Here is a 25,476-nt window from a genome sequence, read left to right on the forward strand (position 1 = left end):
CTACATACGGTAATTCAACAACCCTAATACAAATCGTGGTTTGATTCAGCACAATTTCTAAATATGCCGAAAGAAAAAAAATAATAATAATTAATCAATTCATTGGACAAGAAATTCCCATTAAATTAATTCACAAATAGATACATTAAAGTTACCAGAAGCCACTTAACAAAACAATAAGATGAAAATATCTTGCAAGTAAATGGAAATTCCTCCAAACCCTAATTCCCAAACCTTGGCGGGCTCAATCCGAGCCCGACCCAACCGAGGCAGTTCATTTTTTTTTAGAGAGGCTGGGTTCGGATCTTTGGTTGTATTTGGTTGTGATGTAAACGCAAATATATATTCTGGTTGTGATGCAAATGCAAATATGTACTTTGTATAAGTACTATTTTTCTGGTTCATGAATGCGAAGTATAACCCATTTTTCTGCATTCTTCAACGTGAGCCCCATCATTAAATACCTTAAATTTTTTGTCAAATACACCATTTATCAGAATAGCACAAGTTTGTATACAAAAAATGGATGCAATAATGTTCTATTTTCATGATACAAAGATGTCAGGAAAAAAAAAACATTTTTGACATCTTAATTATTACATTTTTATATGGCAACCAAATACTCGCAAAAACGAACCGGGGTACATAAATAGACCGGCTCTGCGTTTGTATTGAAAATAAACGCAGCCTTCAAAACTTGAACTGTACTTGATCAAAACTTTGGCTTTTCTTTATCGTTTTTGGAGTTAGTCCAATTAGACTACTAGTATATTCCTTAAATAACCCATACCTAATATGACCTTATCCCAACTTTAGTTAAATCTAAATTCAACCTAATTATACAAATACTATAAGTGTTAGAGTACCTATTATACATATGGACAATTATTAAATATTAACCATATATGATATATAGTATTTGGATTTACCAATTGAGTGGTAGCTTGATTGATACCTATAAAAGATGCAGTTTTGAGTCCCGCTATTGGCTTGCACCACCTTTGGAGAAAAGTTATTAGATTGTTGCTGAAAAGAGTATGCCAAGAAAAAAAAATAGAATTAAGGCCCTATGAGGGCACAAAGGCATGCATTTCAATACCAAAAAATAGTTATTTGGATCTCACTTTTATGACATGCAATGGAATCAAAGCAAATATCTGCTTTATAATATCTATACATATAGACATGTATGTATAGTTATATATCAACTTTCAGTATAAGCTAATTGAACCAATCTAAATACTAGTAAAGGCCAAGTATATACAATTGAGTAAGATGTCGATATAAAGCGATGATCAGATTCATTATGGAGACAATAGATTTTTATTTTACCCGTTTACTTTACTTTAATTTATTTTACTTTGTTAACATTATTTTAACTCTCTTAAACCCAAACCCTAATTATAGGTATAAGCTATAATCATGATTAATTGGGTTTGACCGGACTGTGTCCATTAATAAATTAATAAATGGAAGAGAAATTGTCTAAAAGTCATCATGACTTTTCAGCATTCCTGAGATTACAGAATTCCTAAAACAGTTCGTAAATGCAACGTTTTAAAAAACGATTCAAAAATGGAACCGTTTTGATCACCAATTTCTGGGTTGACTGTCTGATTGTCCGGTTCGAATGGATGGCCCATTCTGACAGCAAAAATAAAAAAATAAAAAAAAAACAGTCAAAAACCGTTAAATGGATTGATGGGCCAATGATTTGACCACCTGAGTCAATGGTTTATTGACCATCCAGGTCAACCATGGTTAAAAAACACTGCATAAATGTGTTTAGTGAACCCAAGGGCTTACAACCTGTACGAAGCAGAGATCATGCAATAACCCTAGTCAATGGAGCTGGGCCTGTCAATGTAATGTTAAGCCCTATAGGTACCCTCAATTTCAAAAAGGAAATCCAAGAAATGATCAGAACCATATCAAGGGAAGGAATAATAAGAACAAGCACAAGGTCGTTTTCAGCTCCCCATTATGCTGGTGCGGAAGAAGGATGGGTGTTGGCGTCTATGTATTGACTATAGAGCCTTAAACAAGGCAAACTATACCCGACCGCTTTCCCATTCCCATAGTGGATGAGCTAATTGATGAGTTCCACGTTATTGGGTATTTACCAAATTGGACTTGCGATCTGGATACCACTATAGCAAGGTGATTAACACAATACGGCATTTCCGAACTCGTGAGGGGCACTATGAATTCTTGGTGATGCTCCTCGGATTGAGCTACGCTCCCTCCACCTTTCAAGCAATCATGAAGGAAGTATTTAGGGATTATTTGAGAAGATTTGTTCTTGTGTTTTTTTTTGGTATTCTCGTTTATAGTAGCTCAACGATGGACTATATATCATACTTCAAGCTAACTGAAACCATGTGGATGCATAAGTTATTCACCAAATTGATATTTTAGTAGCAGGGGTCAGCATGGACTCAAAGAAGATCCAAGGGGTCTTGACCATCCACACTTGATTTTTGATCCTCTACTTCACACTTTTCCTGAAAAGGCTGAAATCCTATTGTCTGTTTCACATTTTAATACTTTTGTCAATAAAATATTAATTATTTTACTTAATTTTTAATTTTTAATTTTTAAATTTTAATGTTTTATTAATAAAATAATATTTAAAATATTTAAAATTTTCATTATTTTACTATTGTTTTTATAAAAATATTAATATTTATTAGTTAATATTAATTCATTGATGCATTTATCATATAAAATGCAAAATTAGATATTTATGATTAACTATGTATATCAAGGTTTTTGAACTGATGTTGATCCGGACGGTTGGACCATTCGGCTCGGGAACCGTCCAGGCAAGTGGTTTCGTTTTACCCCAAACCTAGTTTTTGGCAAAAAACTGTTGAAAAAGTCAGCAACCCGTTGACCTAAGCGACCAATTCAACGGTTTTTTTAATTATTTTTTATTTTTTAAATTTGTTTGTCAAAATGGGCCATTCGTTCGATCTGGATGGTCGGACTCTTGACCCAAAAACCAATGGCCAAAACGGTTTCGTTTCCGCGTTATTTTTTAAAATGTTGGTGTAGATCATTCATAAATGTATATGAGATACATGGAATTAAAAAGTGTAGTCCACACCATGCCTACAGAATGCCACTATGGGTGTGGATTGGTCCAATCCACACAATTTGTCCACAATTCATAATAGTTGTGGATTGTGGTGTGGTGTAGATTGGTCCCTGCCACAGGGTGTGGTGTGGACCAATCCACACTAGACCTGTTCATGGGCAAGGTTGGGTCGAGCTTTTACTCCTCATTAACAGGATTTTTTTCAGGCCCGAGCTCGAGCCTGAGCCTGGCCCGACCAATGAGTCTACAATTTGGCTTGAGCCTGGCCCTCTTTAAAAGCCCAAAGCCCGACCTAACAATGATTTTTTTCACTTTCACTAAAGATTGCGTAGTGAGTTTGTCTGAGTTCATCAGAGTTCACTGGTGGCGCAGTGTTCACTGGTGAGAATGAATTCACCCAAGTTAGTTGGAGTTCACTGGTGAGAATGAGAACATTGAGAAGTGAGAAGATGGAACATAGAGGGGGAGAGAGAGAGAGAGAGAGAGAGAGAGAGAGAGAGAGAGAGAGAACTCACCACTGCAGTTCACTAGTGGCGTCGGTGTTGAGTTCGCCAGTTCTTAAGAGTTGAGACCTAAGAGGCTAAAAGGGTGAGAATGAGATGAGTGAGTAGTTGATTTAGGACTATTAGGGTTTAAATGGGATATAAAAGTTGGGCGGGGCCGAGATTTTGTGACAAATCCCAAGCCCGACCCATAAAATAATCGGGCTCGGGCTTTTAGGCCCAAGTTCAAGCCTGCGGGCTAAAGTCCATGTGCAAGCCCATCCGGCCTGGCCCATTTACATCTACCAATTTTTCATCCACACTACAGAACACCCCCTTAATCACTGCAGAGATTGCATAAAAATATTAGCCGATCAACACTGAAGCGAGAAACAATTTGATGTGGGAGAGCTTGTATACTTGCGCCTAAAGCCTTACAGGCAGAGTAGCATTGGAGCAGAGATCTCATAAATTAGCGACACGCTACCATGGGCCTTTCCAGATCTTAAAACGCATTGGAGTAGTAGTCTAACTGTAAACTCCATCTCGTCTTCCACGTCTCTTAGCTCATCAAGAAGATTTTAGGAACTCAAGTTCAGCCCAGGCCCACATTAATAACCACCATTGACAACAGATGGTACACTCCAACCCAACGCACTTGCTAATTGCTATTCTGAGGCGCCGCATGACAAAGCAATAAGGCAATCGGGTAGTAGTTGAAGTCCTAGTGCAATGGCATCGGCATGGTACCCCTTCATGGGACTCCACTTGGGAAACTTGGTCTGAGTTAGTGAAACGGGTTCCAAGTGCACGACTTGAGGACAAGTCCGATTTCAGCAGGGGGAGTTGATACAGCTTCCAGAAGATGAAGCGGGCCAGACCCACCACCCAGTAGACGGCCCATGATCAACCCGGAGTAAGGGACCTTTCACGTGCATGGCTACATACCGTTAGGATGGCGGTCATAGAATATTCCACGGTGATATGGAAAAGATATAATATCTAAAAAACTTCTGACCAATCAATTAGAATCATAAATGTGATAGGTATTATTAATCAAAATTCATGGACCAATCATTGAGTGAGGAGTGACATCTTCTGTAACGGCCTCGACCTATATTAATCCCATGAAAAACATGCGATAAACGTCGATCATTTTACCTCTAACCACTGCTCAAAGGAAAGAAGAAGCTTTCTTATCGCCTTCGAGTATGATACCAGAAATATGATATGATCATATGACTAGGGGGAGGGCCAATTCAATTTGGCGGGGGCTGATTCGAGCTAGTCACGACATCGTTGCCGGTGATGGAGAGGAGCTCGATCGGTGAGAGCGGTCATGGCTCTAATCTGCGTCTCTAACGTCAATAATCGCTTATTCTAGAGGTTCTAGAAACAAGAGTTTTTGGCAATCGGGAACTAATCGGCCATGGACGCGCACTCTTCATTGCAACGCTCTGGTAACCGCTTCTCTTTTAAGTGGAGAATGCTTGTTCCCAACTTAAACGTTTGACTGACGGTTTTTCGGTGATCGCCAAACTGGGTTTATTCTTCTTGAATTTTAACTTGAGCCGGCCGGTGAGGATGACGCTGCCCCATCGAGTTGTCCTTTGGTCGCGACAGACAGGACTCGATCCGCAGCTTCACGTACATCTCGGCCACGAGGCGGAGCTTCCAGGGATGCAGGGATTGAGCAAGAGAAACAGAGAGAGATGGTGCAGCGGCTGGAAGATTGGAGCGAGAGGCATACAGGGGTGATTAACAAAATCAGAGAAAGATAATATCGGGAGAATAAATCCAAACCATAAATGACCCTTTTTCCCTAATTCACTATTTAGGATAATTTGGTTATAAAAATTGTATTTATGGATAATTTCTGTCAAAATAAACATTAATGATGTTTTAACAAAAGATGAGTTTTGAAAAACAAGACATTTTGAAAAGTTCTAATGAATTTAAGAAAAGTTGAGTTTTAAACAATTCCTTGAGGCCTCCTTCGTTAAATTGGTCAATGGATAACTTTTCAGGGTAAAACTTATTTATCTTCCTCCGGTGGATAAGCATCTTTTCAATTTGGGAGAAATTTTCATAAAATATGATAAAGCTATTTTATTTATTTTAATAATTGTATTTTATGGGTAAAAATATTATTTTATTATTTATATGAAAATCTGAAAATTAAAAGAACATGTGTAAATAAATTTATCCAATTAAAAGCTAATGCACTTACCCAAGTACTTACAAAAGAACTAGACCTAAATGGAACGGTTACGAGAATCCAGAGCTTTTTTTTTTTTTCTTTTTATTTTATTTTTAATCCGGAGAGTTGACTTCTTCTGAGCACGATGTGAGGACGAATTATGTGAGGACTGAATCCGGTCTCCGGTTCTGGGTCTGTAGTGTGTTACCGGTTATTGAATGGTTCGAGACAAGACTGGTATATCCTGTCCGGCTCGACCCATTGACAGCTCTAAACCGGAGGGCACTACCAGTACCGCAGTAACGCATCTGCTATCTTTCCCGCGCAAAGCGCATAAACCAGAGGTCATCTCCTCTGTGACTCTGTTGTAAATTTCCGACCTCGAACCAGGACAGAAGAAAGCAGAAGCAGTGTGAGAAGTGTAGTAGCAAGAAAAAAATGGAGCTGAGCCTTAGTGGTAACGCTCTTAAATCTTTTACGCGGTCTGTCACCTGCCTCGCGCGGGTGGGTCACGAGCTTGCACTACAAGCTTCTCCTTCTCAGGTACCTTCTCATGTCCTGCTCTTATCTGCAATATTCTTCTATGTAAAACGATTCAAGTTTCATTAACCGCGTGAGATCAACGTTAATCACCAAGGGGAGTGCTTTCTTTAGTTGAATTTCAATCAAAGCAATCAATTATGACATCGATAATGGGTTAAATCATTCTCCTTTTCCTCCTCTAACCCACCATTATATTAGGTAAGTGTAAGCAAAGTTTGTTCTAATTCTTTTCAAAATCTAAGCATTAAATGACGATTTTTTTTATAATTAGCATTAAATGATGATTAGTTGTCCATTCACCCTTCTAGGGTTTTGGGCTTGGATTTTTGTTTTTATGCCCTCTTCTCTAACACACACGCGTTGACAATTTGGTTTAGACCCCCAAAGGCGACTGAAATTCGTATCTCTCACTCATGTTTACTTCCCGCTGGTTGCTGTTCAGGCTGATATAAAGCGATAGAGAAGGAGGGTATTTGTAAATAATTTGAGAAGGCAGGATTTTACTTCTATTAATCGTTAGTGCATTTCCTTTTCTCTTGCAGCTGTCTTTCCACACTATCAATTCCTCCAGGTCAGCCTACCAGTCAATTACATTGAAACCCGACTTCTTTGATGTCTATAAAATTTCTGCTGCTCAAGTGCAATGCAGTATGCTTTTGAAGGTATACATCATTCTATAATATGCTTGATAAAATTATCCGGGGCAATACGGTAAGCCAGTTGCACTGATTAGGTGAGTTTAGGCTGTTTGCTCTATTCTCAGGACACCCATTACAAGTGTTGATCGTCTCTGCATCAATATGCCCAACCCTGACGCATCAAAAGTGCAGTGGACTTTAGAATGCTACAGTGGTACTAAACTTCTTTCCTTATTCTTATTTTTTTTCGCATAATCTTGGTTATCTAGGGGCAGGATATTTCCTAGGTGTGAGCATCTGGTTGGGCATTGAAACTCCAGGGTGATTTGCATTTTGGTATGATCACTAGTGTGTCCATGTTTTATCGGGTGGTAGCAGAACACCAGGGTGACACCACCCTAACTTCAATCTATGAATTTGAATTTGGAGAGGAGAGTACCTTATTGCATGATATGTTTATCCTGATATGTGTTTGTTCTTTTTTGGAGAGGGAAGTTGTCCGTCCTAACTCAACTAAGCCCTGTCTGAACTACATGTCAGCTACATGAATCTTATTCTGCTATTTCGCTTTGTTCAATGCTGTATCCATTGTTAAATTGCAGGCTCTGATCATTTATCACTTCTTCAATTCATGCCCTTTTTTGGATAGCCCCTGGACCCTTACTCTTGCAACAGATAACATCTTCCTACTGGTGCTATAGATGGTCTTGTTTGTTTTAGACTAAACCATTTTAGTATACTTTTCCTTATTTTATCACCTATTGGAGCCATTCTTAGGTTCATTAAAATAAGTTCATTTTTGGTCCTATATTTTTTTTTGGCTCATCTATCTCAACATTAACATTTTGCAACAGTCTTTTTTGGACACATTATTTTTTGACAGCTCTTCACCTCGCTCCATACAATATTGCCACATCATTATAGCTGTTTTATAAATTTTTCCTTTCAACACAAGTGATATTCTGCTATCACACAGGACTCTAGATGCAACAACACTCTCCTAAATCTCTCCCTTGCTGTGGATTATCTAATCAAGGTAGTGCAAGAGGTCATGTTTAGATATCTTTTGGTCTCCAGTCCTAATTGCAGCCCAATTTTTGCTCCTATTATTTTAATGCATCTTGTTTCAAAGGCATTTAGGGGCTATTAGGTTTGAGTTTGAGAACTGTCACTTTGTGCAAAAAATGCAATGGGTCGAGACTGTGTTCAGTCTACAACCTACCCTTTACCTTTCAAAAAAAAAAAAAAAAACATTTCCACAATTCTGATTTTGCATTTAATGCCTTTCTGGTTTCGTCAACTAATGCAAGCAATACACACCATGGGACCTCCTCTTAAATATGTTTGGTCAATTCATCCATTAATAATGCGAACAAATAGGGGCTAGGTGCTGAGATTTGGTGAAGTCCTATCATGATTGGAAACTATAACATCTCTCCCAAAGGCGTTCTAACACTGATTGTTGCACCCTCATACATGTCCTTGATTAGGTACATATACCTATCTAATACTGTTTTATTTTTTTAAAACCCACCGTATTATCTTTATAAGAACTCTATCATATATTATTTAGATCACTAAATACCACATGAATATATCTCTTCTTCTTTCTTAACTTTTCTATTAATTGTCTCTATAAAAGATGACTTCTATGGTTGATCTCCTTGGCATAAAACCAAATAGGTTTTTTGATATACTTGTTGTGTCATAACAAAGCTGTGTGCCCTAACTCTTATCCTAATATCATTGTCTAGTTAATATTAGCTATAAACCACTTAGATTGTTTACTGAAATGTACTCTTTGTGAAACATGGTGCAGGCATGAGGAAAGCATACTGGATCAATTGTAATGTCGAGCCTGACATACAACATCTTTCTCTGGATAGGAGACGGTTTCCAAGTAATTTTGTAGTTAGGCCTCGTGATTTCAACAGACTGCTAGCTAATTTTCAATCTTCTCTTCAAGAGATCACAGTGATTGCAACCGATCCTGCTTGTTTACCTCCTGATGCTGCAAGTGAAATAGGAGGAAAAGCTGTTGAACTTAGAAGTTATATAGATCCAACAAAAGGTTAGTTTAAGTTCTGTGGTTTTGCTGTATTCTCATTTCTGCAGTTTATCTTCTGTGGATCCTTATGCTTCTTTTGTAATTTAATTGCAGACGACAACGATACAGCCTTACACACTCAGCTATGGATAGACCCCAGTGAAGAATTCTTGCAGTATGTACACACTGGAGATCCCGTGGATGTGACATTTGGGGTGAAAGAATTGAAGGCATAGTAAACCATGTCCTCCAACCTAATTATTTCTGTTTAACTTAGACATAGGTGATAAATCATTTGTACAGGGAAGATGTTTTACAACTCATTGGTCATGATTAACATTTGTTTGGTTGTAGCAAATCACAACCATATCATTAACATTTATCTTACTTTGTAATGCTTTTCTAATCCAACACATCCACCAACATCCAAATAGTTCCATTTTGATTTACGTGAGGGATTGATGTTTTGTTTCCATCCAAATTGCAGGCATTCCTTTCTTTCTGTGAGGGTTGTGAAGTTGACATTCAATTGTTTTTTGAGAAAGCTGGCGAGTAAGATATTTGTAATATGTAGTTAACTTCATTTATCATCATAACCATCATCATCATTTTTGGTTAAGGTGGGGGATTAATATGTTTGTGACAGTCTGTCAGTTTTAGTAATTGTTGTTGATAAGTGGCTTTCTAAATAATGCATGCACTGGATACGAAGATTGTCTAATTGGTTGGCCTATCTTACCATAGGCTGGAACACCATAATCACAAATATTTTAACTGTGCATTTGTGACTTTACTTTCAATATTGCATGGGTACTGGTTGGATTGATGAAAGGGAAACTAATATTTAGTATATCGTTGATTTGATAACTTTACTTTCTGTTTTCCTTTTTATTTTTCTTTGGTATGCAATTTTATTGTATGATTGGATTATGATTTTGATTCTGAACAAACTGATTTTGGAGGAACAGGCCTATTCTAATGATCCCAAAATTTGGTCTAGACGATGGGTCTAATTCAGACTTTGAGGCAACACTAGTCCTTGCTACCATGCTTGTATCACAGCTTCATGAAGGAAACCCGTTTGAACATCCACCAGCGGCCACTGCATCACATGGTCAGGCTGATCAGGTAACACGGTCCCAAGCACCACAAGCAAGGTCACGAGTGGCTGTTTCTGAGCATCCATCAGATCACACCAGAATTTGGTCTGAACTTTCAGGTAAGTTTCTCAATCACTCAACTTTGACTTCTAATATTGAGACAAGGCTCTTCAACTAGCTTGATTTATAACAACTGCAGGCAAAAGTGGTGGTGGTGGTGTTGACAAAAGACAGGGTCAAATGGAAAGGGTTCCAAATATAAATGGACACCGTGCTACAGAAGGAATTAATACGATAAACAACCCAAGGAATGGATCTGCATTGGGAAACAGAACTGATGGTCCTGATCCGTATCCTGACATTGGGAAACAGAACTGCTGGTCCTGATCCATATATTCATATCTTGCAAATAAAGCCCTCTCAAATCATTCTTTACTTTGATTATTTTAATGAAATTAGGATTTGAGCTTTAACGGGGCGAATTGATAATCAGTCTTCTGTTGCAAGTTTTTTTTTTTTTTTCTTTATCAATAACTGTGAAATGTATTAATTAAGATTAAGAAAATTACAAAGCAAGGGGGCTAAACAATCTTGGCTCCCTAGAACAATCATTGAACACCAAAATACAATTACAATAGGACCCAAAATATAGAGTTTCTGTTCACCCCTTGCTTAGCTAGACCATCTGCCAGTGAGTTTGCACTTCTCTTTACCCATTTGTACTGAATTTCAATATCCTTAGTCAGCCACTTAAAATTTCTCTTTTCATTGTTGTAATTCCTTATCCTAGAGTTTTCCTCTTTTAATCAGTTCACCACAACTTCAGTTTCCTTCTTTGACCAACTTACTAAATTGCATCTCCTTGACTCTTTGTACCCTGATGAAGGAAGATTTGGCCCGACCTCTTGACCACCCAAAACGTGGTAGAAGCAACAGCTCGACATGGCAGTATGCTCAAGGCGCGAGCTCCTAGAGGAGGAACCAGTGGTCCGAGCTCCCCAAAAGGAGCCCAAACTCTCCCTTTGACCTTGAGCCTTACGAGGAGCGCAAAGGGCAACAACCCGAACTGGCTCGCCCCAGGGCAGTTCAAACCACACCTCTACCCGAACTCAAGACTTCACCTCGCACACCACTCCAGCACTTCGGCTCTAGGCCGCCGAACTGAACAACCGTACCTGACACCAAAGGAGTCCGTATCCTGAGGCGGTGCACCTGATTGACTTAGGATCTGACGCTTGACAGAACTCCTTGTAGTCTCCATGCCCAGAGATTTCAAACTCCCCCCTTTAGATAAGTATGATGGGTCCTTCGACCCTAACGACCACGTCGATGCCTTCTAGTCCCAGATGCACCTGGAAAGGATAGTGAATCATGCATGTGCGTGGCCTTCACTACCACTTTCAGGGGGTGGCCCGCACCTGGTACAGGAACCTGGCCCCCGGGTCAATAAGAAGCTGGACCCAGTTCGTGCAGGTTTTCACCGCGCACTTCGTTACCAGCAAGTGGTGCCCCAAAACCGAGGAGAGCATATTCGAAGTAGTCCAGAGAGAAGGAGAGTCCATCCGGGGCTACATCAAGCGATTCAATGATGCGTGCTTGCAGATAACGCGACTGGACCCCGCAGTGCAGCTTGCAGCAGCCAAGAGAGGAGTGACACATAAGGAGTTCAAGTGGCACATGGTAGTTAGCCAGCCCGCGATTGTAGCTGAATTCCTCAAGCTCACGGATAAATTCATGAGAACAGAGGAGGAGATCAACCAAAGAACCGAGAGCGGGATCGAGAAAAGGAAGAGGGAAGGCGAGCCCTCCAACCCAGATGACAGGAGGAGGAAAGATCCAGCTCGGGAGACGAAGTCGAGCTAGTCGTTCCGAGCTCCCTTAGCAGCTCGGACGGACTACACACCCTTAAACGCGAAGCGGGCTGAGATCTTGATGACGATCAAAGACGCCCCGTACGCAAAGTGGCCACCTCGCCTAAAAGGGAACCCCAACGAGAGGAACAAAAACTTATACTGCAGTTTCCATAGAGACCACGGTCATAGTACCAAGCATTGCAATAATCTCCGGGACGAGATAGAGGGACTCATCCGTCGCGGATACTTGAGAAATTTTGTACAGCATAATAATAATAATAATAAGACAGGTCGGCAAGGGGAGCACGGTAAGGATGCCCCCGAGTCCAGTGGCAGGCCGGCCGAACCGTCGCAAAGACAGCCTCTGGAGGAGAGGCCAGTTCGGGGAACCATCCACGTGATAGTGGAAGGTTTGGTAGTAGCGGGTTGCACTTCGGCAGTGGCCCGGGCGTCAGTTCGCGAAGCTGCCCGAGAAGGACAGAACCCTCCAAAGAGGTCGAAGACAGAGGAGCTGATTTTCTACACGGAAGACGATGCGCGACTTCGAAGTCAGGCGCGTGCTTTTTGATTCAAGCAGCTCAGTGGACATTCTCTTCAAGTCGGCGTTTGACCAGCTTCAGTTGCAGAGAAGCGAGCTGAAGCCCGCAAACACTCCTTTGGTGGGCTTCAGCGGAGAGGAAGTTAGGCCCCTCGGGAAAATAACAGTACTTGTGGAAGTCGGCACATGGCCCTGTGCGGTCAAACTCAACCACGATTTCCTGGTGGTTGTGACCCCCTCCCCATACAATGCCATAATAGGGCGGCCAATCACTCATGTCCTACGGGCAGTGGTCTCCACATACTACTTGGCAATGAAGTTTCCTACAGACTTCGGTGTAGGAGTAGCGCGGGGCGATCAACTTGAGTTCCGCAAGTGCTATGTTGCCGCCCTGAAGGGAAAAACCAAAGTGCCCGACCACCTCGAACTGGAGCGGCCTACGGAGCAAGGTGAAGAACGAGCTTCGCTCACAGAAGAAACGGTCGCAATCCCAACTTCAGCTGCGGACCCGGCTCGGACACTACAGATCGGTACTTCCGTCCAGGAACCTCAATGAACCGAACTGGTGAGTTTCTTACTTCAAAATTTAGATATTTTTGCATGGTCCGTGGCCGATATGCCCGGTATTGACCCCAGCCTTATAACTCACAAACTTAATATTGACCCTGTAGTCAGACCCATTAGACAGAAGAAACGCAACTTAGCCCCAGAACGCTGGAGGGCGGTCAACGAGGAGGTTGAAAAGCTCATCGCAGCAGACTTTATAAGGGAAGTTCATTACCCGAGCTAGGTAGCCAACCCGATGCTAGTAAAAAAGGCAAATGACAAGTGGCGCATGTGCGTCGACTACACCAACCTGAATCGAGCTTGCCCGAAAGATTGCTTCCCCCTCCCCAAAATTGACCGCCTAGTGAACGCAACCTCGGGACATGAGTTGCTAAGCTTCTTGGACGCCTACTCGGGCTACAACCAAATTAGGATGGACCAATCCGATGAGGAAAAAACCACCTTCATAACCGAGTTCGGCCTGTACTGCTACAAGGTCATGCCCTTCGGACTGAAGAATGCTAGGGCGACCTTCCAAAGACTCATGAATAAGCTGTTTCAACCCTTAATTGGCACGAAGATAGAATGTTATATAGACGACATGGTCGTCAAGACACAGTTTTCGCATGAATTAATACAAGACTTAGATTCTGTCTTCCAAATTCTGCATCAATTTAGCATGAAGCTAAACTCAAACAAGTGTGTCTTCGGAGTCACCTCGGATAATTTCCTAGGATACATCGTCAACTGGCGCGGTATTGAGGCCAACCCGGACAAGATAAAGGCCATCCTAGATATGAGACCACCCCGAAAGGTAAAAAGGTTCAGAGGCTAAATGGCCGCATAGCTGCTTTGAGCCGCTTCATGTCTAAGTTGGTAGACCGCTGCCTGCCTTTCTTTAAAGCAATTAAAGGCAAAGGATTCGAACGAGACTGCTAGCTCGCGTTTGACGAGCTAAAGAACTACCTCGCTAGTGTGCCGGTCTTAACCAGGCCCGAGGAGGGCGAGGTCTTGGAACTGTACCTCTCGGCAAGCGACGAGGTGGCCAGTTCGGTACTAATAAAAGAAGTAGATCGCGTCCAACGACCCATCTATTATGTTAGTAAAATTTTGCAGGGAGCAGAGACGAGATACTTGCAGATAGAAAAGCTGGCATACGCATTGATAATTGCAGCTCGGAAACTCCGCCCATATTTCTATGCTCACACTATCATCATCTTGACTGACAAACCTCTGAGGCAAGTCTTACTCAAGCCCGAGGTTTCCGGTCGGCTGATGAAGTGGGCCATCGAGCTTTGAGTTCACGACATCCAACAACGAGGCAGAGTACGAGGCATTGATAGTCGGACTGGCCCTAGCGCAAAAGGTAAGAGCGAAACACAGTTATCTGCAGCGATTCCCAGTTTGTGGTCAACCAGGTTACGGGCGAATACGAAGCACACAAGCTAATTACAATCGCCTACTTGGCAAAGGTAAAGGAGGCTCTGCTCAACTTCCAGTCATACTTCATCAAGCAAATCTCGAGGTCAGAGAACAGTGAGGCCGACGCCTTGTCCCGATTATCCAGCATCAGCCAAAACGCTATGAGAACCGTGTACATAGAGGACTTACCTCGGCCTAGCATTCTTGGTGGGGCAGAGGAGGTCGCTCCTGCCCTTGAAGCAGAGCCGAGCTGGATCGACCCACTCGTGAGCTTCTTGCTAGATGGGACCCTCCCTACGGACTGCAATGCAGGCAGAAGGGAGCAGCGCCAGGCAGCCAAATATGTCATAATAGACGAACAGCTGTACCGACGGTCCTACACGCTCCCCTACCTGCGTTGCTTGCGACCTGCCGAAGCCGAGCTCGTACTTTGCGACACTCATGAAGGTCTGTGCGGCGGACACTTGGGAGGCAGGGTCCTCGCCCAGAAGGCACTTTGACAAGGGTACTACTGGCTAACGATGAAGACAGAGGCCATCGAGCTCGTCAGAAGATGCGACAAGTGTCAGAAGCATGCCAATATCCACCATCAACCTGCCGCCAACCTCAAGTACCTCACCAGTCCATGGCCCTTTGCGCAATGGGGCATTGACTTCCTAGGGCCATTCCCGCCAGCAACAGGTGGAAGGAAGTTCCTAGTGGTGGCAGTAGATTACCACAAAGTGGGTAGAAGTTGAACCTCTTGCAACAGTTACAGCTCGAAACGTACAAAACTTCTTTTGGAAGAACATAGTATGTCGCTCCAGGTTACCTCGGGTACTGATCTCCGACAATGGCAAGCAGTTCGAGGACATCAAATTTCAAGAATGGTGCCAAGATATGGGGATTCGGCAGAACTTCACATCGGTCACGCACCCGTAGGCAAACGGTCAAATAGAAGTTATGAACAGAGCTATCCTCCGCGGGTTGAAAGCGCGACTAGACCGAGCTAAAGGGTTGTGGGCGGACGAGCTACCAAGTGTTCTATGGGCTCACCGAACTACGGAAAAAACCGCCACGGGATAGACCCCCTTTAACCTCACCTACGGCACTGAAGCGGTAATCCCGACAGAGATCGAAGTACCTACACTGCGACTAGAAGCATACGACGATCAGACAAACGGAGACGAGCTGCGTACCAACCTCGACCTATTGGAGGAGGTAAGAGACCTCGCGTACATCCGAACCGTAGCTTACCAGCAAAGAGTAGCTCGGTACTACAATGCCAGAGTAAAAAAGCGGAACTTCCGTGTTGGCGACCTGGTTCTCCGTAAGATCATGGCACCCGAGCTTGGCGTGGGAAAACTTGGACCGAATTGGGAAGGGCCCTACCAAGTAAAGAGGGTGCTCAGGGGAGCATACGAGCTCGAAACATTAGAGGGCAAACAAGTACCCCGAGCATGGAACGTTGTTAACTTAAAACGATACTACCTATAAATTACCAAGCGAAGTGGACTAGGAGTCGCTATCAGAGCCTGAGGGTTAGAATGACGAGCTAACAAGGACCTTGGCACCATAAGACTTAGTCACCTCTTCATGGACACGCAAAGGCAAAATGATAACGAGCTAACACGGACCTTGACATCTCATCATCGGAAGCATATGGTCAGTTCGGCAATATAGTCAGTTCGGGAAAAAGTGGGTGAACAACTTAATCCAAAGAACGTTTCATTACAAAACACTCTGTTTACATTCCAAACTTGTCCAACGTCTGGCCTCGACGGGAGGACGCCAAACTACCCGAGGCGACTCGGCCTACGGGTTCGAACTCTTCCTCGAGCTCCTCCTCGAGCTCTACCTCGGGTTCACTAAGGTTGTCGGGGGTTGCAGCTCGGTTCATAGAACCTGCATCTGACCCCCTCGAAGAACTGTCTGAGATGTCTGAGCTAGACACCGGGAGGAAAATAATACCAGGAAGAAAGCACCGACTCACCTGGAAAAAGCAAATGGACTACGGAAGATTGACGCGAGCTAAAAAACTTGGACGCGAGCTCAAGAAGCAAACACAGGAGAATGGCAATGGAAAGCGACTGGGGGTCCCCCACTATTTATACCCACAGTGACCAAAAACCAACGGTTCTGATCGAGGCAAATCCAAAGGCCCACGATCAAGTTGACCGCACGCCTCCTAATACCGAGACGTGACTGGCTGCACGTCCTTTGAAACTGAAGCAGCGCCGGCGCACGTCTCCCCGCATTGAAGGCAATAGCCACGCGCTTTTCAAATTTGAAATAACGCACGCTGTCACGTCTCCCAGCCGCACGTTTTTTAAATTTTGAAATAACGCGCTCTGTCACGTCTCCCAGCATTTAAAGACGGACTGGCACGTTCCCTAACTTTTTGGTGCTTGAGAAACCCGAAAATCTCCTGAACGAATGCACACTTTGCGCTATCAGTAAACCGGTTCGAAGTACGGGTCAAATCCACCCGCCACCTCGCGAACTCCCCGCGCCAGGGCAAGCCCCTTAGCGCGAGGAGTGGGGGGCAATTGATGAAGGAAGATTTGGCCCGACCTCTTGACCACCCAACCCGTGGCAGAAGCAACAACTTGGCACGACAGTACGCTCAAGGCGCGAGCTCTGAGAGGAGGAACCAGCGGTCCGAGATCCCCAAAAGAGCCCGAACTCTCCCTTTGACCCCGAGCCTTACGAGGAGCGCAAAGGGCAACAACCTGAACTGGCCCGCCCCTGGGCAATTCGGGCCACACCTCTACCCAAACTCAAGACATCACCTCACACACCACTCCAGCACTTCGGCTCCAGGCCGCTGAATTGAACAACCGTACTTGACACCAAAGGAGTCCGTATCCTGAGGCGATGCACCTGACTGACTTAGGATTTGACGCTTGACAGCCGCACTTCAACGGCCACCTGCCACCACCACCTCCAGTCACAGAGACGGCTCCAACAAAGAGAGCAGTGGCGGTTGTCTGCCCCAACAGAGGCGATGACACCCGAACTGGCAGAAGTGCAGAGGAAATGATACCCGACCTGACAGAAGCTTGGGAGTGAGTGCGCGAAGTGGTTATAAAAGGCTCTCTTCCGCCCAAGAACGAGGTATGTGATAACTTTGCGCCATCTGGTTTATTATCTTGCCTTTGAGAAGATACTAAATTGAATTTCGGAGCACTCTCACCGGGTTCCTCCCCAGAGATACTCGCTTTCTTCCCCGTTTCAGGCACTTTCTGCTCCAGCCAGAGGCAAGATCGTTGACAGCTAGGACCGGCCGGATTGCGCTCCATCATACCCTTTCAAGAGTTGCAAGTATCTCAGCCCTCAAGGAATCTCCTTCCCCTTTTGGTCCAAAAAACATAGCTAATAGATTCCCATGTTCATCTCTTAAAGCTCCCCCTGTTCCGGATTGCCCTGGATTACCCATACTGCTGCCATCAAAATTCAGTTTAATAAAGCCATGAGGTAGAGGAATCCAACAAGAGTTTGATGCCTTCTTAGTTGAAGCTAATTTTGCAATCTCCTTCCAGTTTTTTAACATCTCATCTATTGAGAATCTTGCAAACAATGCCAAAGTTTTCAGCCAATGTATCACCCTAATATGGATGATCTCCAATATTACTTCCAAGCTTCTCTCCTTTTCTGAGAAGATCCATGAGTTTCTCTCCTCCCAAACAATCCAACAAACTGCAGCCCTCATATACTTCTTAGGGATTGATGATCTCAAAAAATCATTGCAACAAGAATTTGAGATCAAAGATCTTGGTGAGCTCAAATACTTCTTAGGGATTGAAGTTGCAAGATCCAAGCATGAGATCTTCATTTCACAGAGAAAGTATGTACTTGACCTACTGCGAGAGACTGGGAAGCTGGGGACCAAACCAACAGACACTCTTATTGATCCAAATCACAGAATTAATGGTGTGGATGGTGAATTGGTAAAGGATGTGGGGAGATATCAAAGAATGGTGGGCCGACTGGTGTATTTGTGCATGACACGATTAGATATTTCTTATGCTGTCAGTGTTGTGAATCAGTACATGCATGCACCTCGGGTTCAACACTGGGAAGCTACTGAGAGAATACTTGCATATCTAAAAAAACACCCTGGCAGAGGCATTCTTTTCTCAAATCATGAGAATCTGAAGCTAGAATCCTATACAGATGCAGACTAGGTAGGATGCTTAGATGACAGGAGGTCGACATCAGGAGTGTGTACCTTTGTAGGTGGAAATTTGATCTCTTGGAAGACTAAGAAGCAAGCGGTTATGGCAAGGTCAAGTGCCGAGGTTGAGTATAGATCCATGGTTCATGGTGTCTCAGAACTTCTTTGGGTTATATCTCTTTTGAGTGAGATTGGGGTGAAAGCAGAGTAACCTATGATGTTATACTGTGACAATCAAGCTGCAATCAATATTGCCCACAATTCAATTCAGCATGATAGGACAAAACACATTGAAGTTGATAGACACTTTATAAGAGAAAGGGTAATAACCGGAGAAGTTTGTTTGTCTTACATCTCTTTAGAGTTGCAGCTGGCTGATGCTCTCACTAAAGGAGTGGCAAGAATAAGTTTGAACATGATCTACGCAAGTTGGGAATGTGTGACATTTACTCCCAACTTGAGGGGGAGTGTTGAAAATTAATTAGTTTTATGATGTTTTTCTGAGTAGACGCTTTATGTTAGTTGTTAGATAGGAGGTGGGGACCAAAGTGGTTATATGAGTCCAAGTTTTATTATGTTTTTTGAGTGTTATATAAGTTATTTTATGTTTTGCCGCCCTATAAGGGCATAGTTGTCTTTGTACTGTTCTATTATTTTAGTATAAATAATAAGTGAAGGGGGCGGCCAGATTATTGCTCTCTTTTCTTTCAACTTCTCTTCTTCTCCTTCTCTCTTCCTTCTCTCTTTAAGAAACTACTTTCTTTCATATATATATATTTTTTAATTCAGCAGATTCCTACTAACACCATCAAGTCGGGCCTTACACAACGAAGCAATGGATTCAAACGCCTCTTTCTTCCCTAGGTGGAAAGGCAGTCCAACAATTCTGACCGTAATTCCATCCATCAACTTTAAGTCCTTTGAGTTTGAGCTAGGGGACCATTTCATAACTGTGACTGTTTCTTCTGCTAACTGGAAGTTCAATTCACTTACTTCCACTTCATCCTCAAGCAAGTTTATCAAAGCTTTGCAATCTTCAAAAGGAATAATTAAGACAGGACCCTTCAGTCTCAATACTTCGATTAGGTCTTCTGCTATTCTCCTCCAATCCTCTGGTTTCTTGTTCACAACAGCTACTAATTTGTTTTCCCATTCATCTTTCTCTATTCCGCAGGTTAGCTTCCCGATACCTAGGCCATTCACTACCAAGTTGACCCCCATTTCTTTCTTAGAAGTAAATCTTTCTACTTCTTCTGGAGAAATCTCTGGAGACTTCTCTTCCTTCTGCACTTTCAGAAACTCCTGCAAGATGCTTCTAATCTCCCTCCATATTACACCTTTATTTTCCTTCAGGCAAGAAAACTAATGTTTCTTGCTTTCACCGAACACTTCCAATGCAGCCAGAAACCTGCCTTTAGTATTACTTCTTTTCTCTGCTGTGTACCTCCTCTTATCCCCTTCCTTCGAGCTTCTCCATTCTGCATTTCTGTTAGCAGTAAGTGCACCATCCAAACAACATCGAAACCATTCAACTACATCAGCCCCTACCAGTATTACCATGGCTTTCTTCATCTCCCTCATCTTCAATGATATTTTACCTTGCATTTTGGTTTTCTCGAAGAGCAAATTTTTTGCTTCAGCCTTCAAGAATCTTCTCCATGTGGATTGCTCCATTCTCTCAATCCCCAATGCCAATTGGACTTCAGAAGATCTCCATTGTTTCTACTGATTCCATCCTAGATCAACTGTTCATGTTCAAAAGGAACAGTTGGTTTACCTTCTCTAAGTTCCTGCATTGTAGGAATGAGATGGCTTAATAACATGATATATTGGGTTGGACTTCCTACCAGGGATACAAGCCCTTTCTACATCTTAAACTTCCAAAAAGATGATGTCTAGAAATCTCCAAATTCTTCCTCACTGAAGCACCAATTGTCTCATGTGATATAATAAGGAAAACCAGGACATTTAGTAGGCTGGGATGGTCTTGGGGATGTGCATAGAATGCCTAGCGCACTAGTAAGAGAAGTGTTGCCTTGAAAGTTAAAGGACCGAGAAGAGTAATGCTACTGAGAAATGAATTGATGGCTGATGCGGGAGATGAGGAGTCAAATTGGAATTTTGTGAAAATTTATGTATTTCTGTATTTTTGGACACAGGGGGATGATTTTTCCATTTTATATTTTTCTGCAGGGTCCAATAATTGGGTTTGATTGTCTATTTATAGTTTGTTTATGTTTAAAATTTCAGAGTCATTGCATAAGTAGGATTAGAGTTATTAAGTCTTCTTTGAATTGAAATAGGATATGGCAGCTTAATTTGAGTCCTACTAGGATTATTGAGTCTTAACAGTTTGAGTCCTGGGACTATTATGAGTCTAACAGTTTGATTCCTAGGATTATTATGAGTTTAGAGTCTATAAACATGTATGGGCGTTTTACATAAAGAGCAATGAATTTTATTGAGTTTTCTTCAGCTTATGTTACTTCCAATACCTTAGAGTGATTCTAGGAACCTTATGAGTGATTTCAGGTATTTTCTCTCTTCTTTCTATTCCTATTTTCTTTCTTGTTCCTTTAAGAATCCATTATAACCATCAACAGCCATAAACTTCTAATCAAAGAAGATCATTCAACATTCTCTAAGGACTAGAATTAAGCTGGTCCTACATCAATGCCTCACTATTTAACAATTTAATAGAGTGGAATGATGAAACAGGATTCATGTAGTTGATCCCATAAATTGAGCTGAGGCTTCATTGAGCTGGTATGATAATGTTTATATACCTCTATCTGTTACAATTCTATATCTTTCTTGTGTTAGAATATTAGTGCAGAACATTTTTCTACTGATTGGCTAGTTGATCATGCTCACAAAATCATCATCAACCTAAGGATTCTCAGCAAAAACCATATAGATCATTGCAGGTGATCTATATCTTGCCAATAGGCCATTAAAGTTGAATTGGTTCAACCATCTGGATTAGTTGTGCAATCATAGAATAGGCATGCAACCAATCAGAACAAAAAGTTTCTCAGAGATTAGCCTCCCACCCAAAAGACAAAAAGAGAGGAAATTTAAGGCCGATCTTATGGTAACTCATTTTCCAAATCAATGCGTATAGTCCACTTTTGAATCTATAATTTACTACAAAGTTCAATATGTCCTTGCTACGGTTTCTGTTGTAGTGGTTTAATGAGTGGGAGCAATTCTCACAGGAGGTTGGGAGGGTGAGAGATGGTATGGAAGATGGTTACATATCTATATCTATACTACTATTAAAAGTGTGAATGTGAGTGTGGAACTTTTGTTTAACTAAAATACCCCAAATTTTGAATTTGGTCCCTCTAATTGAAAGGACAGAAATGTAACTTGAACAACCACTTTTCTTATTCAAATCCCTCTCATTAAGTCTTATATTTAAGGTATTATTAATTCCTATTAACATTCATTGAATCCTATCATTGATCGGAATACCCTTATTTTTTAATTTGGTCGGCACAAAGTGTAATTTGAACTACTACATTTCTCGTCATTCAATTCCCTCTCATTAAGTCTTATATTTAGGGTGTTAACTCCCATACTTTCATTGAATCCTATATTAATCAACCATATTAAAGAAAAATAAGTGTGACAAGGAATTATTGTTTTTATTGATGATAGAAATAAAATACAAATTTAAATCCAACCAAAAAATGGAGTTGTTTTCCTCTTTGGTGGTGAGTCAACAATTCAACCTTTTGGGTCAAATGTGTTAACCCTGGATGTCACAATTAAATAATAATAAAAATTCAAAAAGACAAACACACAGAAGTATAAAAAATACAAAAAATGTAGAAAATGTTTGGGCACATCTCTAATATATATTCATCATATTAAACAAAAATAAGTGCGACAAATAAGAAAAATTTTTATAGACAAAAATATAAAAAAATCATAGAAAAATTTTAGAAACATATTATTTATTGTCATCATCATCATCAAAAATTGCCACGTGCAAAGCTCATTCACACTTACTAGTGCTTATATAAGCATAGTTGCATGCATATATAGTTTGTGCACATTTCATTATATAGCTTGTTTTATTTGTTGGTGCTTTAAATATAGGACTGATGCCTTTTAGAATGGCATGTGTTTCCTTGATTAAATATAGAATCCGGGATCCAATGGAGATGGATAATGTGGAAGAAAATCAAAGTAACTTCTTTCTTTTGTTGCTTTTCATTTGTAAAATCTTATGAATATATTGATTCCTTCTAGTAACTTCTTCTGTTTCCCTCTTTCAGAAAGGCTTGAGTTGAATGATAACAAATGGTCACAGCATCACCCTAGTAATTGGGTAGCTGCAGGTGATGATGATGAAGAAGAGGATGAAGGGGAAGTGTTTGTTCAGTCAACACCACCATACTAGGAATGACAACACTTTCTATATGGGTCTACATGTTTCAGATATTTTAGAATGGTGCAGAGAAGTTGCCAATTCTCTTTCATCTCTCATAAGCAATGGTTTCTCTCCTTATGGCATATTCTCTATTGTAAGTGCTCTCATCAACTATGTTCTTTGTACACTTTTCATCATTCAACTAAGGATATTTTCCTCAACAATATTTCATGGTTTACAGTGCATTTATCACTTTGAAAATATGCCATGACTATAGCGGTTTTTGAATGGCTTGGATTGTTTGCCTCCAAGATAAAATATACAATTTGAGTACATCTCTTTGATTGGAGAGATTTCTTTTGAGAATTGCATTTGGTTGATTAGATTTCTTTTGAGCATTTTGAAGGATATCAGATTGAGGTTTGATGTGGGACAATCAGAGATTGGGAATAATCCTACAAGTTTTAGAATGTTTAGAAAGAGAAGAAAAACTAGAGCATCTTCAATTATGCTACTGGAAGAAATAACACTATGCATAAAAAAGCAGCAGATTGATCCATGAACATGTTACACAATTATCAGCTCTGGATTGGCAGAGGATTTAGTGATTTAATTGATGCAAGGGCAATATCCATAACTATAAGCATTTAGAATATCGTAACTCATAGATAGGATCCTAGATCAGCCACTGTGATTGCTTAGGGCCTCTCTATAGTGGGATGTATCAGGCCCTGTGGTTTAGATAAACAGGTAATGGTTCTTGTGTAATCATTTTGGCTTTTCATATAAAGTGAGAATTATGTCCCCTTGAGCAATTCTCTATTGTAGGGTTTCCTCTATTGTGTTGCATCAATGAAGCTCCTTGGATGGGGTAGGTTTCTAAGTAACCAGAGCATTGGGGTGCATACCGGGAGGGGATCAAGAGCCTTTATTACTTATATTACGAATTATTAATAGTTTGTGAATTGCTTTCATAAATGTTGGTACTTACCATGGATCACAAATTATTTGTATTGGTATTCTTTCTACCTCTATGTAATTCTTTATTGGTTAATTCATCAAAAAATTCTTTATTGGTTATCTGATGAAAGATACAAGTCTATGCTACATTGGAGATAACCTAAAAGCATGGATAAACATTTCCATAATAGATAAATAGTTAGAGACAGAGTGCCACTTAAAGTTGGAACTAGGCTCCTAACTTTGTGGAAGCAATTCTGAATGATTAAAAATTCCCAAACCATGTAGTAGTGAATTCAGAGATGGAGTAGCACCTAGTACAGCAATTCTGTTTGAGCTATATGTTCTACCTTTGTAGTGATTAACTGGAGAAGATTATTTATAGACTATCATTACGGTGTGTTAACTTTTAAGAATCAGGAAGAAACACTAATTCAATTCAGAAAACAGCAAAGCTCTCCCAAGTTAGAGACTTGGCTTTGCCAGTACAGGCTTGAAGAAGTGAAAGAACAGCTACCTTCTTTAGCATTATGGCTCCTAGCACTTCAAAGAGAAGATAAGTGTTTTGCCAGTCAAGTCTAGGGGTGGATTCAAGCTGAGTCAAGTCGGATATCTGGCTTTTTGAGCTTGGTTCGCCAAAAAACTTGGGGGTTTGAGCTAGGGACTTGAGCTCGAATTCAGCTTGACTCAAAAGCGTGTAAGTTTGAGCTTGACTATGAGCAAAACTTCCTATAAAAATAAAAAATATACATATAAAAACTTATTAATTATACATACAAAAAATAAAAATTATATGGCTCGAAGCTTGGTTTAGACCAAACAGAATTGAGCTTTTCACGAACCGAGCTTGAATAGCTCAATTCATGTCCACCCCCTGGTCCCAAAGGCTTAGCTCACAGCAGGCTGCAGGCCATGGAGGGGAGCTGCCAGTTACAGAGATGTTATTTCTAACTGATTCTTGTCAATGACTTTGGCTCTAATATGCAGTATGTGGCCATTCAAAGCAGACTACCATTCAATAGAGAGCCAGATGTTAGCTCTCACTTGACGACGTTCTGTTTTGATAGTCTTGATTTTGTTGTCAAAGTGATCTCACCACCTTAAAAAGCAGGTGTCTGTTGATTGTCTTCCTGTGTGATTTATCCAGCAAAGATTTATGTAGGCATCATCTATGTGACAGACATCTAATACCCCGATGAGTTGTCCATGTATTCAATCAATTGATGTGATGTTTCAGGTATAGCAGATCTGTTAGAAGATACTAGCGGCCGAGTTATTGTATATTCCAATTCTTGTCTGTTAGTTTCAGCTTTCAGAGTCCTGCTAGCCCCCAATAGTGAATATTGAAGAGGCAAAATTGACTCATCGTCCAGGTATTAGTGTGTTACGTTTATTATGGAATTTGTGAAATCAGATGATGAAATGTTGAAGCAACGATATATGTTCTATTGCCTGTAAGTGGTCTTTTCATCTATATATATATATATATATATATATATATATATATCCC

At 41.2% G+C, this 25,476-nt stretch overlaps 1 protein-coding gene across 6 annotated transcripts; it reads left to right on the forward strand.

Moving 5' to 3' along the window:
• Positions 1-4,729: 4,729 nt before the first annotated feature.
• Positions 4,730-25,476, forward strand: RAD9 (cell cycle checkpoint control protein family). 6 transcript variants are annotated; one of them, XM_088981433.1, is made up of 11 exons: positions 4,730-5,042; positions 6,868-6,987; positions 7,069-7,177; positions 8,783-9,034; positions 9,125-9,240; positions 9,498-9,562; positions 9,979-10,229; positions 10,310-10,460; positions 22,779-22,822; positions 22,912-23,160; positions 25,204-25,476. In XM_088981433.1, the coding sequence occupies exons 2-10, from the start codon at positions 6,976-6,978 to the stop codon at positions 23,034-23,036; spliced, it is 1,125 nt and encodes a 374-aa protein (XP_088837559.1). In that variant the 5' UTR covers positions 4,730-5,042; positions 6,868-6,975; the 3' UTR covers positions 23,037-23,160; positions 25,204-25,476. The 6 variants fall into 6 exon arrangements, with proteins under 6 accessions (XP_088837559.1, XP_088837557.1, XP_088837555.1 ...); XM_088981431.1 differs by having other exon boundaries at positions 4,902-5,042; positions 9,973-10,229; XM_088981429.1 differs by lacking the exon at positions 4,730-5,042 and adding an exon at positions 6,076-6,325.

The sequence above is a fragment of the Nelumbo lutea genome, chromosome 3 (assembly GCF_056320005.1).
Source record: "Nelumbo lutea isolate HS-2025 chromosome 3, American lotus-T2T, whole genome shotgun sequence".
In the NCBI taxonomy this organism is placed as follows: Eukaryota; Viridiplantae; Streptophyta; class Magnoliopsida; order Proteales; family Nelumbonaceae; genus Nelumbo; species Nelumbo lutea.

Excerpts from the sequence above, each read along its gene's own strand:
- RAD9 (XM_088981428.1), top strand. The coding sequence starts at position 6,221 with ATGGAGCTGAGCCTTAGTGGTAACGCTCTTAAATCTTTTACGCGGTCT. Across the intron at positions 6,326-6,867 it reads TACAAGCTTCTCCTTCTCAG|CTGTCTTTCCACACTATCAA; the intron begins GTACCTTCTCAT and ends TTTCTCTTGCAG. Across the intron at positions 10,461-22,778 it reads AGAACTGATGGTCCTGATCC|AATCCGGGATCCAATGGAGA; the intron begins GTATCCTGACAT and ends GATTAAATATAG.